General features: G+C 33.1%; 1 protein-coding gene across 3 annotated transcripts; it reads right to left on the reverse strand.

Moving 5' to 3' along the window:
- Positions 1 to 5,128: 5,128 nt before the first annotated feature.
- On the reverse strand, positions 5,129 to 13,240 carry LOC148304421 (uncharacterized). 3 transcript variants are annotated; one of them, XM_088268328.1, is made up of 6 exons: positions 13,097 to 13,240; positions 12,692 to 12,935; positions 8,692 to 8,768; positions 8,334 to 8,406; positions 7,219 to 8,251; positions 5,427 to 6,502 (listed from the first exon to the last, which is right to left on the reverse strand). In XM_088268328.1, the coding sequence occupies exons 2-6, from the start codon at positions 12,931 to 12,933 to the stop codon at positions 5,732 to 5,734; spliced, it is 2,196 nt and encodes a 731-aa protein (XP_088124454.1). In that variant the 5' UTR covers positions 12,934 to 12,935; positions 13,097 to 13,240; the 3' UTR covers positions 5,427 to 5,731. The 3 variants fall into 3 exon arrangements, with proteins under 3 accessions (XP_088124456.1, XP_088124454.1, XP_088124457.1); XM_088268330.1 differs by lacking the exons at positions 12,692 to 12,935; positions 13,097 to 13,240 and adding an exon at positions 11,187 to 11,300 and having other exon boundaries at positions 5,129 to 6,502; XM_088268331.1 differs by lacking the exons at positions 12,692 to 12,935; positions 13,097 to 13,240 and adding an exon at positions 11,019 to 11,082.
- Positions 13,241 to 18,110: the final 4,870 nt, after the last annotated feature.

Genomic DNA, 18,110 nt, shown 5'->3' on the forward strand with positions numbered 1-18,110 from the left:
AGCGCTACAAGGCCATCTTCCAGCCGCGAAGATGCCTCATCCCTCATCCTTCACATCGAGGAACGCCAGATTCTTTCCAACAGCGAAGGAACTGCTCATCTAGGACGTCCGCCGTCCACCCAGGAACACTAGATTCCTGCCCCTCCAGGAACACCAGATTCCTGCCCCTCGAAGACCGCCCAGCCTACAACCTGTGGCCGTCACGCCCAACGGGATTCCACAAACCCGGAGCCGTTCATGGCTCATAACTATGGATCAATCTCAATCTTCGTTACGGTGTTTCGTTAAGTGAATCTGTGAACAAGACATGAGCTAGGAAAGTGAACTTTGGACTGTGTTGAGGACCTTTCGTTTAGTATAAGCTATTTTCTAAGTGTTGTAATCTAGGGTAAGTCATTATAATAATATGTCTACGTAATCGATTAAACCAGGTACATGAAACATTCAAGTTTTAATTATCCTTCCCCCTTTTACCTTTATCTTGATTGTAATTGTATTTAATTCGATGCATACTTCCTCCGGGCTTAAATAAACAAAGATTAAATTCATTCAGATTAGAACTTAACAAGCGCGATATTAATATATTGTACATAGCGGGGTAACACGGTACACGAGGCTTCCTTTTCCGCGGATAATCGAGTTCCCGGAATTCGTATTCGCCGCTCCGCGAGAACGATCAATGGCGATTTCCCCCCCCATTATCTCTCCAGAACGTAGCCGTCAGGATGATTTCCCTCCGAAATTATCGATCAAACCCCTTCTCTATGTCCAAATAGTAATCCCGAATAATCAGCGTGTTGTTAAGTAAAACACACCCTTCGCGTGTCCAGTGCTAGGGCTGGGATCGCCCCATTTAAAATGCGATAGAAACAGTACGTACTTAAAAATTATTTTTTTACTATCTCATGATTTGGAGTAAAAAATAACCCCCTAAATATATATATATATATACATTTTGCTCTTAATATTTATTCAATGTTATCCTGGACTGGTACCTGAAGCGGGGGACTGATCACCTTTCCTTCATGTGTTAACAATCAAGATAACACTGCGTTTATATGATGCAGTGCCCAATGCACCATTGGGGACCAGATAAGGATTTGAAAAATGAAGAAAAATCTAAAAAAATTGAAAATTCATCACGAAAAGAAATGAAAAGTCTCACCAAGGAGAAAAAAAATTGGAAGAGACACTTCAAAGATTACTCCATGATTCAAAGATTTATTGTAACTTACACATCATAACTTCGTTTGCAAAATTGTTAGGAGCCATCACAAATTATTTTATGTGACAAAAGTTTATCCGTTATCGGTATTTTTTTACTAAACAAGTTATTTCAAAAACCCAAAAATTCACAGAACTACATAAGAATCACTTTCTTATAGTGAAGAGATAATCACCTTACCTTTGTGCAATTGACAAATTACACTACAGCGCAATATCAGTTGAAGAAGGGTTAGAAATATGCATATGAAAATGTATGAAATAAAACAAAGATAAAATATCTAAATAATATGTATTATTCATAGTTGGGAAACAAAAATTAAAAATGTCGAATAAAATAATAAAAAATGGGACATACCACATTAAAAAATAAAAATTTAACAACAAATACTTAGCGAATTACTAGAACATAAATACAAAATAAATTAAAAATTTATTGGGTTGTCTGAAATGCCAAAACACATTTTAACGTCAGTAAGTGCTAGTTATTTTTTTAAGTCTTTTTAGATTTTTTCGCAAATAAAACAATTACATTCTGAAACCATGCGGGAGTTTATTTTAAAGGAAAGATCAAACGATTAATATAGTTTTATAATTAAAATGTAACTTTGTTTTATAATCACTATATATATATTTCTTTTAACTTAATTATAATGTCTACCGGTTAGCTTAGTAACTGGCAGACATTATAATTAAGTTATAATAAAATAGGATAGTGATTTTAAAACAAAGTTACATTCTAATTATAAAATCGAAAATCACAAAGTTAGTTCTTCAAATATAAAAAAAATTAATATGGTTTCATTTTGAAAATTTAAGAACAAGGATAAAATGTAAGACCAAACTGTTTTTTGTTATATTTTACTATTTTCAGTCAAGTTTATGGTGAGCATGTATAACATCTATAAAAACATCAGTGCCGAAAACAGTTGACAAAATTTTGTGATGGTGATTTGATCTCGACAAACTCCATGTTGTTGTCATCAGTGGACCACCCAGACGGCATTCATCAGACGATCATGCTCTCAGTATGGTGGGATTTAAAAGGTAGCATATTTTTGGAAATTCTACCAAGGAACCAAACAATCAATTGAAATGGGTACTGTCAGCAATTGGAAAATTTGAACAAATGTATCAACCAGAAATGTCCATAGCTTGATAATCCTAAAGGAGTGGTATTTCATAAATTGATTCGGCAATCACATTATGGTAAAGTCTATACATTTTAAATTTAAGTTTTACTTAGTAAACACCACTTTTTCTTAAAATCTATTGTGACATGTATTTCGATGCATTCCGCATCATTTTCAAACACTTACGTATAGGGTTGTCTGAAATGTCATGACACATTTTAGTGACAGTGCTAAGAATTTTTTTTAGTCTTGTTCAATATAATAAGAAACAGCTCCTACCCCCTCTTCAACCTTCGACGTCCCAAGGACCCAACTCTTAAATTTGGAATTAGCTTCACATATCGCTCACTCCTTTCAACGTCATATATCAAAAAACTTGATTTTTCAGGAGATCGTTTTTAAAGCTTAAGAATATGATAAAATGTATTAAAAATAAATATCAAGCCGCTTATTGAACTTGTTACTGTGCAACAGATTTTTTTAGTTAAAACCTGAAAGTTTTTTTCTCCATTTGAAAAATATTTAGTATATTTTAAAAAAAATAATTAAAAAATACATTTTCTTCAAAATGCAATAACAACACTTTCTGCCCTGTAGCGAGTAAATATTAAGTTAATAATAATATGCCGCTTTTGCTGGGATATAGTACATTTTCTGGGCATTCCAAAAAAACGCACAACTGAAAATTGACAATTTTTGATATATGACGTTGTTGAAAGGAGTGAGCGATATGGTGTTTGAAAATGATGCGGAATGCATCGAAACAGGCGTCGTAATAGATTTGTAGAAATAAAGATATTTACCAAGTAGAACTTAAAATGAAAAAAAAGGTATTTCATCAGGACACACAAATTTGATCACCCCTCAAAAATTGTTTGAGCTTAGACGGAAAATGTTGCCACAACTTCCATACTTGCCTCAGATTTCACTTGTTTCACGCTCTTCAAAACTTCTTGCACGGTATAACGTTGAATTCAGATGAAGCCATTAAACTGAATCATTTTTATTATTTGATTAGGAGACGAGTCCTTCTAAAGTCGAGGAATTATGAATTTCACAAAAAAATTACATAAGGTTTTTGAGCAAAATGGGTAATAAATCCTTTATTGATCTTTGTTATTTATATACATAACTGGCTTTTAAAAACATAACGAAACACATCAATGTGTAGGTACTTTTCAGACAACTCATTCATTATCAATTTTCACAAGTATTAAATAAAATATAAAGATAAAATAATTTTAATTAGGTACATACTTTTACACACAAACAGTTATAAAATAAAATAAAATATACTTTTTTAAAACATAAAAGAGATTCATTTAATCATATCTGTAGAACTACAAATAAAATAAAAATATAACAAAAGCTCTGAAATCGACATAAAGGAACCAAAATTCTTAAAAATATTTCTAATTCGTTTATAATTTTTTCCCCACCTAACAACATGTCATTAGGTGGGAAAGGCAACGAAGGAGACAATAGTATGAGCATGTGAGGAGAATGGAACCATGCAGACTCCTTCACATTACACTGCACGGCCAACCCCTAGGTAGACGGCTCCCGGGCAGACCACTAAAGAGATGGATCGACATGGGAATGTGAATGCTGGGAATCGACATCGCAGGAGGCTAATCCCTCTTAAAAACAGGCCACAAGGCCAAACTAAACAGAATAAGAAGATATAGTATTTTTTTTAAAGGAATAACCCACAAAGCCTCTATTTTAGAGGCTTGTCTGCAGGTTGGACAGTAGGAAAGGGAAAGTAGATATGAAAAATACATTACAAACATCCAGACTAATTGAAAAAAATAATTCTTAAGCTCATTTTGCAACTGATGGGAATCGAACCCGCAATGCCAGTTTCGCAGCCGAGCGTCTACCCGACTATGCCATGGCACCTGTTATTACCAAACAAACTGATGTGGTGATGCTTCCAACAAAATAGATAAATGATATTGGAAATATTAACTAATGCAAAAATAAACATTTCTTTGTAAAGTTTTGCATGTAAAATAATAGAGAGACCAGATATTGAAATAAAAGTATGTACAATTGTTTGAATTTATGAGCTTTCCCTGTTGCATTCAATACAACACTAACCAACAAATAAAATAATGTAACTAACATTATTCATAAATTATAAATTAAAACATCAGACCAGATATTGAAATAAAAAAACAATTGTTTGAATTTATGAGCTTTTCTTGTTGCATTCAATACAACACTAACAAACAAATAAAATAATGTAACTTACATTATTCAAAAATATATATAATGAAACATCGATGTCAGTGAACGCTGTCAGACTTTATTTAGAATAACTATCGACATTCAATATATATCTTATCTATCGCACTGTTATACTGTTTGAATAAACTGGTGATGATGTTTTTGCGAGTGAGGGCTAGTAGTGACAGGTCTGTTCTATTCCCTCCTCCATTCATGGCACAAATGCACATTTTTATATTAACAAAAGCTACACGTAACAATGTATGTTCTCTTTGGACCAAAACGGTGTGTAATGCATTAAAGAAATTCATTGTACTATTAGGACAAATACTATTTTCCTAATATAATTTAATTTTTGCCATATAGCTCACTCCTTTCAAGAATGTCATAAATCAAAAATTGTCAATTTTCAGTTGTGCATGTTTTCGGAATGCCCAGAAAATGTACTATATCCCAGCAAAAGCGGCATATTTTAAACTTAATATTTACCCGCTACAGGGCATAAAATGTTGTTTTTGCATTTTGAAGAAAAGGTACTATTTTATTATTTTTTTAAATAAACTAAATATTTTTCGAATGGAGAAAAAACATTAAGGTTTTACCTAAAAAGATCTGTGGCATAGTAAAAAGTTCAATAAGTGGCTTGATATTTATTTTTAATACATTGTGTTATATTTTTAAACTTAAAAAACGTTCTCCTGAAAAATCAAGTTTTTTGATTTATGACGTTCTTGAAAGGAGTGAGCGATATGTTGAATATTTAGTAAAAAAAAGACATAAAGAGCAGTAGAACAATGATGTTGATTCAATGATGTTATTATAAATGCATAAAAAATCTTTTCTTTTTTAATTTTGTTCTTAAAATTAAAATATTTTAAGGTTGGTTTATCGTCATAAGACGTCACAATCGTTGGCCGCACACCCCCTGGCCTTCTTCGCACCAATCCCCCTGTCCTGATTGTGAATTGTCTAGTATTATGGAGAAACCAGGAACCGAGCCCGCATTCAACTCGGAGAAGTTTAAAGTTTGGTTGTAAAAAAATATTTTTTTAATCTAATACTCGGGTGAAAATTGGATACAAAAACTGTATGTATGTATTAGAATTAATTTGGGAAATTCTTATAATACAGATAAGAAAAGGCTAATCATCGTCTAACTTAATAATTTCTTCATCTTCTTCGCTATTATCCAAGTCAATGCTGAAGTTGGTGTTCTTATCTTTAGGTTTCGTTCTAGATGGTAAAGAATTTGGTTTACTCGGGGCTACCTTTGATTTGCTCGCTGACGGTTTACCTGGCTCCTTAGAATTGAAGCTCCTATAACTCGGTTCATCCGCCATCGCCTTATTAAAGATATCTTCGATATTCACAATTGAATATTCTTTAGAGGCGTAAATTTCCGGAGCGTTCGCTTCCGGTCGGAACTTTTTGTGAATATGGGTAGAAGAGGAGGGGTCAGACGGTTGTTTGGGGGGGTTTTCTCCGTCAGTGAGGTCCACAATGTCTTTGTTGGGCTTCACTTCTTCTATGGAATACGTGTCGGCATTCTCCGACTCTTGTCCGGTGATAAGGAAAACATTTTTATAATCATCAGCCGATTCCGACGAACCTTGAAATAGTTCATTTTCAATTTGGTGGGTGATTGAAATAACGGGCATGCTCGATAGCGACAGACTTCTCTCCGCGAGTGCCCTGAGAATCAACGGTTTCAAGAGGTTCAATTGTGTGGACGATATTACAACCTCCGTATACAACGGCCTGATGACAAAAGGATTCTCACTCACAAATTCAAAGTCCTCCCCGATGAGCACGTCTTCGATCTTCTCCACCCGGAACTTGGGTCGGGCGTACCCGTCACTCAACGGCTGCAAGATAATCAAATTATCCGCAACGTCCTTCTTGAATGTTGCTGACTGAAAAACAGAATAATAGGAAATAGAATCTCAAGCACAGATGGCACAGAATATTTTTTCCTTAATGCTAATTTTGAATTTCTAGCCATGATTTGATTTTAGCTTGAGTCATTTCAATCACAAATTGCCTTATGTATGAAAGAATTCAAACGAACTAAGCAATGATCAAAAACTGACCAAAACTGAACAAACCGATTGTCACAAAATGCAAAGCTAGCGGGAAATACTATGGACGATACCAATACATAGGAAGAAAACGGATACTGTGATACTTTGTGAAAACACTCGCCCATATAGGAGCAATGAAATCTAGAATGTACAAATTTGTTTGTAAATAGAAATATGTTTTTGCTAAGTCTACAACAATATATGATCTGGTTCAAATTTATTTATGCTAACACACTTTGGTGTAAGGTATTTCTACCCGTTGGGTCGAATGATGCTTAAGGACGGGAAGGGTACTTTATCTAATCTTTTTATATGAACATTATATGCCAATCTCTTGTTAACGTCTTAACTATATATGTATATACATATTTATCAAATCCCATCGCTAGCAGTCCGCAGGCATAAAAAAATACCTGTCCGAAATGTGTTTGTGTGTTGTGCTCTTTTGGCAAATTTATGGGTTTGGCACTATGAATGTAAAGTAATGTCATTTTGGTTTTGCTGATAGTGAAAAAATAAATAGTAAATAAGGACGTAATGAAACTCACTGTTGGAGCAATCAGAGGTTTCCTGGTAAGCGATACAGCGTAGTACCTTACAGAGTGATACAAGCTTCTTGCAAATTCCGCTTGGCATATGACCATGTCCTGCACGAGGATGTTCTTATCCTGGAATAAGTACACGCGCAGTAATTTGGTGTACTGTTCAAACGTTTGTCTCATCAACGATTTAGCCTTGGCTTTGGTCAGCCTCCGAACGGCCGACACGATGGTATCTTTGTCCACTTTATCGCTCAGGTATTCGATGATTTTGGGTTTGATCATCATGTACGAGAAATGCAAATCTTCAGAAGGAGATTCGGAGTTTTCTATCATTTCTTCTTTGATCTCTGACGGCATCACCATGGGCTCCGGAAACAGTTGAGGTTTGACATCCGGCCGTACATCTGTCGCAGGAACGTGTTCTTGAGTTTCCATCCTGACCGGAACATGTTCAGGGACAGTGCCAGGTCTGTTAATGTCTCTGCCGATATTTTTGACAAATTCGTAAGAAAACTGTCGCATAGCGTTGGTTTGTGATTTTACATCTTTTATATCGGCAATGTACTGAAGTACGTGAGAAGCGATAGACAGATTTTCGCTACTCTTATTTTTAACAGTCGCTTCATCTTCTACGGTTGTGTCCTGGTATTTCCTATCAATAAGACTTTCTGTCGATTTCACTGAAATTTTAGGATTACTCTGGTGCGAACGACGAGCCGGACTTTCTCTTGAAGTTCCTGCGATTCCGGGAGAGGCATTTTGCTGTTTAATAATAAAATTCTGGTCACAGTTATTGTAAATTAGGTTTCTAATTTGGATTGAGTCACTCGAACCGACTTTATCTACATTCACTCTCCCGTAAGTAATCAAAGGCGGTGGTTCCATTTCCAGCAAATGTTTCTTAAGATCGAAAATTTCCATTTGCAAAAGCATGTTCTTCCTTTTAAGCATTTGAATTTCTCGCATTTCTTTCAAATTATAGATCTCCATATTCAAGAGATCAACCTTTGTAGTGAGAGATACAGAGTCATCGGTATTACTGAAAAAAAAAACGAAATTATCCTTTTTGACTATAAAATGTGTATACTAAAGATAATTAAAAGGAAAGATAATTAACTTACTCTGCTTCTTCGGAATTTTCTTTGGGATTTATATTTTGCTTAACAAAAGCTTCATACTCTGAAGCTGAAACCGCTGCAATAAGAAAATAAAACGCAGTGGAGTAATCAAAGTCATACTGTAGCAACAATTTTTTTTATTAGCACATAAATAAAAGTAACATTATTTGACTAATTTCAATCAATCCAGGGGGGGGGGCAAGTGCCTACCTTGCCCCCTTGCGGGAGCCCATGGACCTTCCTATGTGCTGGACCTATCTATGTGCTGGACCTACCTATGTGCTGGACCTACCTTGTGCTGGATCTACCTTGTGCCACCTTGGACCTACCTGTGTTGGACCTACCTATGTGCTGGACCTACCTTGTGTTTGAGGGGTTACTTCCAACTTCCTCTTCCTTCCCCTCTTCTTAGCAGTCGCCTTTGTTGAATTGGACATACTGTGAAACAATAAATAATGTATATAGATAAAATAAATACGCTATTGAACAAGAACCATCAAATATCATTTTTACATTTCTTAATTTAAGTTCTAATGACAGCAGTGCAGCCCAGAAAAGGGTAAACAGTATATTTGACCCAAATGGTGCATAGGGCATCGCATCAGATTGAAGCGTTGTTAACTCAAATAAGGTGTATCCTATATTTTATAAGGAAAGGAGTCTGAGGAAAGCATTATCGATAAAATTAAGGAAGGTATATTGAGATGGTTTGGGCATATTTTTTTATTAATAACATAGTATCCATTTATTTTTACAATTTTGGTTTTATATAGAAAAATTTATGTTAAAAAAAATGAAATCTTCTAGTACACAACCATGATACACGATTTACCCACAACGAAGGTTTGATAGTCCCAAGAATTAACAGTAAATATGGGAGTCCAACACTTCAATATATCACTCCAAACATTTTTAATTTGTTGCCGACGGAGGTTAGAGGTCAAAATAAAATATGGAACAAAGGCAAAATAAAGGAATGGGTAAATGATTAAGTGTTAATTCTATGAAAATTGTAAAGTTTTAATTTTTTTTCTTTTTTGTGTATGTTAAAAAAGATAAAAACAATTTAAAAAAAACCGATATAAAAAGAACTCCACCGACAAGATACACAAGGTGGCTTGGTGAGTTTCTGCAAAAATTTTTTTGAAACAGCTTATATTTTTTTAAATATAAATGTAGTTTATGTAAAAAAATAAAATAAAAATCTAAATAATATCACTAGGGTACATATATTTTTATATGGTACCTTCACAAAAAAAGAGACAAGTTCTTGTGCTTGGAGAGGAAGTTATCTTGTTTAGTTTTTTATCGTATAGTCTGTGTATGTTTATAGTGCATTATTTGTGTATGAGTGAAGATAGAATAGTGAAACAAATTTATGAGGTGAATGCGGTTGGTAATAGAAGCAGAGGAAGACTTAAGAAAACTTGGCATGATCAATAATTTCATATATTTGGGCTTGTTACATTAGGAGTCGGAATAATCGGTGGGTATGTATGAGGAGATGCATGAATGTAGAAGAGGCGAAGATTGTCTGCAAAGACAGATTGGTGTGGTGTTCTACTCTCTCTGCCTACCCTTGCGGTGAATGTTTCGGGGTATCTATATATTTCGGATTAAATGGAATAACCTACTGAACACAAATGACATGACAAATTTAAAAAATTAATAAACAGTGTTGCCAATATAAGCATTTAAAATTGTATCATAGCTATTAAAAAACCCTGTATATGAGAAAGATAATGGAGTATAATTAGTAGTCAGGAGAGTATAGCAGCAGTAGCCAGGCCTCACAGGATTGCATATCTGTACTTTTACTAACTTGTGTCACTCCCACATAATGCATTAAAGTTATTTTTTTACATTTAATTGATGAAAAACCATTCTATTCCATGTTATACATAGTTTATATTTATATATACAGTGAAACCTCTATCTATCGTTCCCCGAATAATCATTTTCCCGGATGTGTCATTTGTTTCTTCTACCCTGGATTCGTTTCATACGAAAAAATATCGCATTGATCGTTTCTCTATCATCATTTTATCGCATTGATCGTTTGAATTAAGCTCCAAATTTGATATTTTTGAATATAATTTTTTTAAATTGTAATCAATTGTCTTTGTTTTTCTTAAATAAACCATTTTGAATACATATCAATTGGTTTTATTGTCAATTTGCATGATACCCATTTCCGTTTTTTTTGTATTTTTTTCTAAAATACTATTTTTACAACTATTTTTGTGCAAATTTGCAAAAAAGTACACTCCAGTTACTGGTATGTCGTACAAATTGTTTTCCCGCATTCATAGTTTATTTCGATAGGTCCCTTGAAAAACGATAGATAGAGGTTTCACTGTATATACATATAGATGGAAGCATCTGTAGCTTCCAAAACTAGTTATAAGGCATAAAATTCAAGTGGTATAAAACAAGTTTTTTTTGTCACCCGAACTATGTTAGTCCTTTAGTTAGCATGATGGAGGTTCAATTGTAATATTTTCGGTTTTTTAAATACTTTTTTATATTGCAAATATATCGGTATACCGTGAGGTAGTATTTTACAAAAATGGCTCCTTGTAAATGATCCAAAAAATTATTACAAACAAAACACAATCGTATTAAATGACAGACAATAAGCCGATAAGGAACGTAAAAATGTGCAGCCTGGTAAATTAATAGATTTACATCAGAGTACGAGTTGAAGTTGTATTTTTTTTTCAAAAACACTTGTTTACTAATTCGACGTAAATAATAACATTTTAAATTCGCGGAATTACCGGTGGCCTAAGTTACACTTAATATGTCATTTTGTGCAATTTTCATACTTAGGTAATAAAGACCGCAATTTATTACCTTCACAAGTATTGTAAGTATTTCCTTGATCTTTTAAAGGTTATTCTTTTTAACAACAACAGGACGACCTGAAAACAGCCATTCCGATGACGAAAATCCAAAGACTTTTGACTTAAAGATTATATATATGTTTTGACTTATATACAAAAAACATAGACAAAATATTAGGAATAATGATCTCGGGTCTGTTTATAATAAACGGGGTATATTGTTAAATATTAATCACTTTCCATACAAAAGTTGCCCGTAACAATATACAATTTTTTTTTAAAAATCAGACAGGATTGACTTAAGTTACGAGTGCTTTTACTTAGAATGTTGTACTTATGAATTATGGTAACATTTATCATAAAGAATAAACGCATTCACATTTAGGAATAGGCCATGATATTAATAAAGCTGCAGGCTAAGAGATTTGTTAAGAAAGTGAACTTAGGTGATTCGGGAAGTAATCTACCTTACTCCTTAACAGGCGGTAAAATAAAAAAAAACTCTAGCTTGAAAACTAATCGAGGGACCCTTGACAACAAAACGTAACAAAATAGAAGAATGAAAAAAGCAGTTTGAAGTCTTTAGTTTTTGTATCGTTGAATAAAAGTCTTTAGTTTTTATATGGTTGTTTTTATTTCCCTTCAGTACCTCTAGATTTCTAGGAGAATCGACATAGATAGACTGATGTTTTAAATATCACCCTAGGCTGAGATTCCATCGAGTTATCTACGTACCTGCGTCCTGCCCTACACCTTGGCCATTCTCCAGCCCATGGGATCAAGAGGAAGGCGTTTTAATTTGTCGGCTCATCTTTTACCCGCTCCAGACCGACGGCCCTAGACCGATTGACGACGCATTTATTTTTTGTATATCATTATCATCATCATCCTATTATTATTATTATTATCCATGTCTTTATAAGCCGGCTGTCCAAACTTAAAACACAGTAAGGGACATTTTTTTTGTAGTACGTTTGTTTTTGCATTTTTGGATTAAGTAGAATTTCTTAGTCCAAAAATACAAAAAACACACTACAAAAATGTCCCTTACTGTGTTTTGAGTTTGGACAGCCGAAGCGCCCTTGAGGTATTATTTTACGAAAATGGCGCTATACAAATTATCCAAATTATTATTATTATTACTGTACGTAACTTTAACATTACTTATATTCGGTAGGTATCATTGGAACTTTTCGTGACAAGAATTTAATGTATATCTAATTTAAAAATAAAGAGTATAAAACACAATGAAACGGTGTCAAGTGTATATGTTTCAAGCCGTGAATAATGATTTCTCAGTCATTACAATGGTTCTAAAACATTTTTTTTCTTCTAGATATGTATATTGAACAATCTCGATACATAGTTTTTGAACTCGATAGACTTCACGAGAGACATCTATGATGGGACGAGGTCCGAATCATGGATTATATTCTCATACTTGAGAAACGCTAGAAAATACCATTTTATTTTGATTTATTTATTATTGACTTGAATGGGCAGTTAATCACTAACTCTTTTTCCAGATTTGGTGGCAAGACTGGTCTTCTGCCTGGATTTTTTTCAACTGCTTCTTCTGCTGAACAACTGTCCTTTACAAGTCTTCTGAGGGTAGTTCTTGGGACGGAAAACTCTTTCACTGCTCGTTTGTATCCCATCTTTTTCTTCCTAACAGCATTGACAGCGTTTATCATGTCGTCCTTGTTCCATAACTTGGTCTTCTTCTTGCTTTTGGGCGAAAGATTAGTCGTCGGCATGCCTAAAAAATAAAACAGATATCTTAGGCATACAGGAGACCATGATGGCAATTTTGCCCCCGGGGCCAGATTACCCGCCACCTAGGGGGGCTGCATTGTCAATACACGTGTTTTCACAACAAAGGTGAAATATTTCTAAATAAGTAAAATAAAGCAAACTTACTTGCAAATGTCGATAGCCCGACTGTTCAGTTGATGATAAGTCGTAGCAGCGTCTTCTAAATGTTCTTTAATCGGGAGAAATGATTTTTTTTCGTCGGTGTGAAAAAACGCTCGGTTCGCGTGTTTTGACAGATCGAGTACCACTAACGCCATCTATGAATATACCAAGTCAAGACTAAGAGCCACAGCTCAAGGGCGATGAGGAGCATTAGTTCAAATAAAATGGGAAAGATTTGTTATATTTTCTCATTTGTTTATTTTAAATATGCTTCTTTAATGTGTTTTCTCATTTATTTCTTTTAAATATGCTTCTTGTGCCTATTTATTAAACCTGTTTATTGTTTTTATATTTTGCCATGTATTAGTATTAGTTTTGGTTACTTAAAAAAATATATTTTTTGTTACTTTATTATTTGTGTTCCAGTCTTGTTAACCTTAATCCCATGTCCCAAAATGAGAAATAGAAATTACTCATCGGGAATATTATATGTATAAATGATTTATGTATATAATATGTTTTGAAATAAATAAAATAAAAAAAAATATAAAAAGATGGTGTGATTCCTAGTATTTTTTTTCGATGGGGAGCCGCATTAGCAGCAGGGGGGCGCATTACCACCTTCTCCTCTATGTGATGGTTGCCTGCTACGTATGGGCAGGTGCAAATGAATGACAAATGACATGCCTCGTGATGTACCATTTACGTTTGATAACCAGTTCAAACGTATACATAAACAAAAAGTTCCGTGAAATATGACCTAAGCCGTAATTTTTTTTTTTTTTATTTATTTATTTCTTAAGTTAGCTTATATTAAAACTAATATAAACTATTATATACATTTACATCATCTTTATATATTTACATTTCCTTACAGTAACTTAGACATTTATTTTTAAATTCTTTCAGACACTTTTCATTCTTCATACATTCAGGCATCTCATCATACATTTTTAAACCCTTATACATCAAGCAATTTTGCGACTCAGCTCTTTTCAATTCAATTCAATTAACCTTAACCACATGCAAATTCTACTCAAATATATTATCGTCGACTCTCAAATGAGAATAACTGAAGAGGTCAGGTGCTACCAAAAATAGGTTCGATTTTGATTTTACTCCGGGACTTTCAATTTTGATGGCTTTGGCATTTTAAAACCGATTGTTTTATTTTTATTTAGTTATTTAAAATACTTACTGGAGTTTTTTTTCAAACATAATTTAATTCATTTTCTAGACATTTATTCTTTACAGTGTTAAAATGAATGACGCTGTTCTCTCCAATAATGAAACTAAGCTCTTGTGATTGGAGAGGGATTTAAACTTATCATTTATTTAATAAAATAACAACTATGTATTTTTTTCCACATGAATCATTAATTTATTATATAAAATGCAGTTCTACCAAGAAATGTCAGTACAAAACTCATTATTTATTGTTTATGTTTGTGGGTGATATTTTTGTTGTTGTATTGTATTGTTTTTTCTTAGAATCACGTGAATTTACTTCATTTAATTTATTTCTTAGCATTTTAACTATATTTTAACCATAAGTAATTATACCGAATAAATGAATATTAATTTTTATCGCATATAAGTAATGTTAAAGTTATGTACAATAGGTAGATAAATCATTAATTTCCGTATGGAATCTCAGCCTAGGGTAATATTTAATAAATATCAATTATATTAAGGCCCTAATCGCAAACGTAGAATTCAGTAAGTGGCCGGCTACTCGACAGTTTGTTTTTTTTAGAACATTTATTGAAAAAAAAATATATGTACTTATATATTTTTTAAACTCTTTACCTTTCAATTACTATTTTCTTTTCAAAACAATATATTTATTTCGATGAGAAAGCATTTTTTTCAATACAAAAACGGTATTTTAAACAAAAATTCAACTACGTCAAACCTTGGTTCAAAGAAAATTAAACTGCGATTTATCGTATGTTGGGCCTTATTGTCGATCCCCCTAGAAATCTGAGGGACCTCCAGCACAGTAGGCAAACGCGCCAACCACTACACTATGGAAATGGAAATTACAAAAAAACATTTGTGAAAAAATAAAGATATATTTTAAAGCATTTTGTTGGATACAACTTGTCAGTGTAGTTTAGTATTTGGGCCTTTCAAAAATTACATAAAATTAAACATCGGCCAAGAAAAAAGAATTCATAATAACAATTAAGACGCGCGGAGAGTAAAAACGTACATTTTAAAATAAAAGAGATATCATAATAAATATAAAATAAATAATAAATCCCTTACCGCACCTTAATGGTGCATAGGGCACTGCTTCATATAAACGCAGTGTTATCTCGATCGATTACACATGAAGGAAAGGTGATCAGCCCTCCACTTCAGGTACCAGTCCAGTGTAATATTGAATAAATATTAGAGTGAAAAAATCATTTATATTTATTAAACCCCCCTGGGAATCGAACCCGGGACCTCCAGAACGGTAGGCGAGCATGCTGACCATTACACTACGGAGGCGGACAATATATAATTGATCATATTTTTTGCAAAGATATTGAAAATGTCACAATACTCCAGGGAATGGAAAAAAAATGTATCCGTGACTCCGATAATGCAAAAAAGTATGTGTTCAGATTTCTAAATCACGGTTTTGTCGTGTATTTTGTATTGAATAATGATTTTAGAAAAAGTTTGATATAAAAGTAAGGCTAAATATATTTTACATAATAACCAGGGAGGGCTCGTAGATATCAAATATCAGATTAATACAAGTGTTATTTTTTCTATATAAAAAAAACTTATTCTTATAATCTCGTAACTGACATTCGACTATTTTTTCAAAGTATGCAATATCTCGAAATTCTTAGATTCAAGTGCCAAAAGCAAATGCCAGACATGAAAGTAGTCGGGGAAATTTTAGTGAACTTATCTACAGTGTTCAGAAATTTCCAAGATTATTTTGTACTTGCAGCCCTATCACTATTTTTTTGTCGACGGAGAGAATTTTTGTAATTTTTCCGTTTCTTTAAATATAATATAATCTTTCGACGCCCTAAAATGGTGCTCATGGACGCCGTCACTGTATTCAACCGGAAAGCGTTTCAAACAATCGATTGTTGTGAAATTTGCATGGTAAAAAGTAAATATTATATTTATATATTAACCGCTTGCATTAAAGTTAGGTTTACATGTATTATTCAACAAAAAATAAACATTTTTGTTTTCTTTTGAATATAGAGATAAAATGAACGGATCAAGAGGTAATATAAATCGGCAACGCGTGTGACGGAAATTTAACGAGAACATTAGCCCAATACGATGAACCATCGAACAGTGACATTTTGTTTTCCAGTACCTTTATTGTATAGTCATGACGAAAATCGATTCGGCATGGGTAAGTACATGTTTTATTTTTGTTAGCACGTGATGGTTCGAATATTCATGTATTCATATATTTATTTTATTCTTAAACCCTTATCCGCACCCCAATGGTGCATAGGGCACTGCATCATATACTAAACGCAGTGTTATCTACCAGTGTTAGGTACCAATCCAGGGTAATACCTATTGAATAAACATTAGATTGAAAAAATCATTCATTCAAACCCTTATCCGCACCCCAATGGTGCATAGGGCACTGTATCATATAGTAAACGCAGGAAAGGTGATCAGCCCTCCACTTCAGGTACCCGTCCAGGGTAATATTGAATAAATATAAGATTAAAAAATTACTTATATTTATTGGACCCCCCCTAGGAATCGAACCTGGGATCGAACACCCATGAGGGTGTCTTTCGAATGTGAAAATGTTGACGGTATAGATACCATTTTTGGAATAAAGAGTTTTTTATTTTTTTTTGTTGTAATCCTTTGGCATTTAACCAGCTATATACTGATCAAAAATACATTTGATAAAAACTGATTGTGTAATTGAATGCATACAAATGTAGCTTTCTGTAGGTACATATTTTTGGTCACACAGAACATTAAACTTTGTGCTCGCGAACCGAGTCTTGTTTCAAGGCAACGACATGAAAATTTCATATTTTCGTCACAACTCGGCGGATTCATACAAAAAAATTAGATATGGAATAATCTTTTTTAATAACTCATTTAGTATCTAACCTTTTCACTTTACTATTTTTTTATAGATAAGCTATATATTGTTACAATTTATTTTAATTTTTTTATATTTTGTTTGTAATACGTACTCGATTATTTATTATTCTCGACTAATGATCGGCATTTACTTTGTAATATTTTACAATTACTTATAATTTATTTAAAATACTTTAAATTATTACTTCATTAGTTAACATCGTCATACTTTTATTTAAATTAATTCAATAATAAGTTCTACGTTAAAATTGAAAAGTATTTTTTTTTACAAATTATCTTTTTATTAAATAAATTAAATGAAAATTAATCATTTGACGTGGATAAATAAGCAAGAACATTTAAATAATTAAAATAACATCAAATAATTATATCTCGGAAAAATTAATGATCATACCTACTCATGTTTTACTCAAAAATCTTCTTCTTCAAACCCTTATTCGCCTCCGATGGTGCACAGTTATCTTGATCGTTAACGCATGAAGGAAAGTTGATCAGCCCTCCGCTGCAGGTACCAGTCCAGAGTAGTATTGAATAAATATTAGATTGAAAAAATCACTTATATTTATTTGACCCTCGTCTGGGAATCGAACCCGGGACATCCAGTACGGTAGCCGAGCGTACTGATATTTACACTACAAAGGCGAACTAAAAAAAAAACAGAATACTTATTTATTTATTTTATTTATTTATTTATTTATTTAAACTTCATGTACAGAAAATAAAAAGTACATTGGCGGGCTTATTGCTAAAAAGCAATATCTTCCAACCGACCAAAGACGGACTAGTGATATTGATCAAAACGTTTGATACCATATATAGCCGTTTGCAATCAGTGGGCAGATAGTACTTGAACATTTAAAAAAACATAAATTACAAATTGACATTTAAAAAGAAACATAAATTAACAAAAGACGAT

Source organism: Brachycentrus maculatus, unplaced genomic scaffold (assembly GCF_059751285.1).
Source record: "Brachycentrus maculatus isolate JH-2025_06_01 unplaced genomic scaffold, ASM5975128v1 h1tg000320l, whole genome shotgun sequence".
In the NCBI taxonomy this organism is placed as follows: domain Eukaryota; kingdom Metazoa; phylum Arthropoda; class Insecta; order Trichoptera; family Brachycentridae; genus Brachycentrus; species Brachycentrus maculatus.

Excerpts from the sequence above, each read along its gene's own strand:
- LOC148304421 (XM_088268328.1), bottom strand. The coding sequence starts at position 12,933 with ATGCCGACGACTAATCTTTCGCCCAAAAGCAAGAAGAAGACCAAGTTA. Across the intron at positions 8,769-12,691 it reads CCACCAAATCTGGAAAAAGA|TATGTCCAATTCAACAAAGG; the intron begins GTTAGTGATTAA and ends ATTGTTTCACAG. Across the intron at positions 8,407-8,691 it reads AGTAACCCCTCAAACACAAG|CGGTTTCAGCTTCAGAGTAT; the intron begins GTAGGTCCAGCA and ends TTCTTATTGCAG.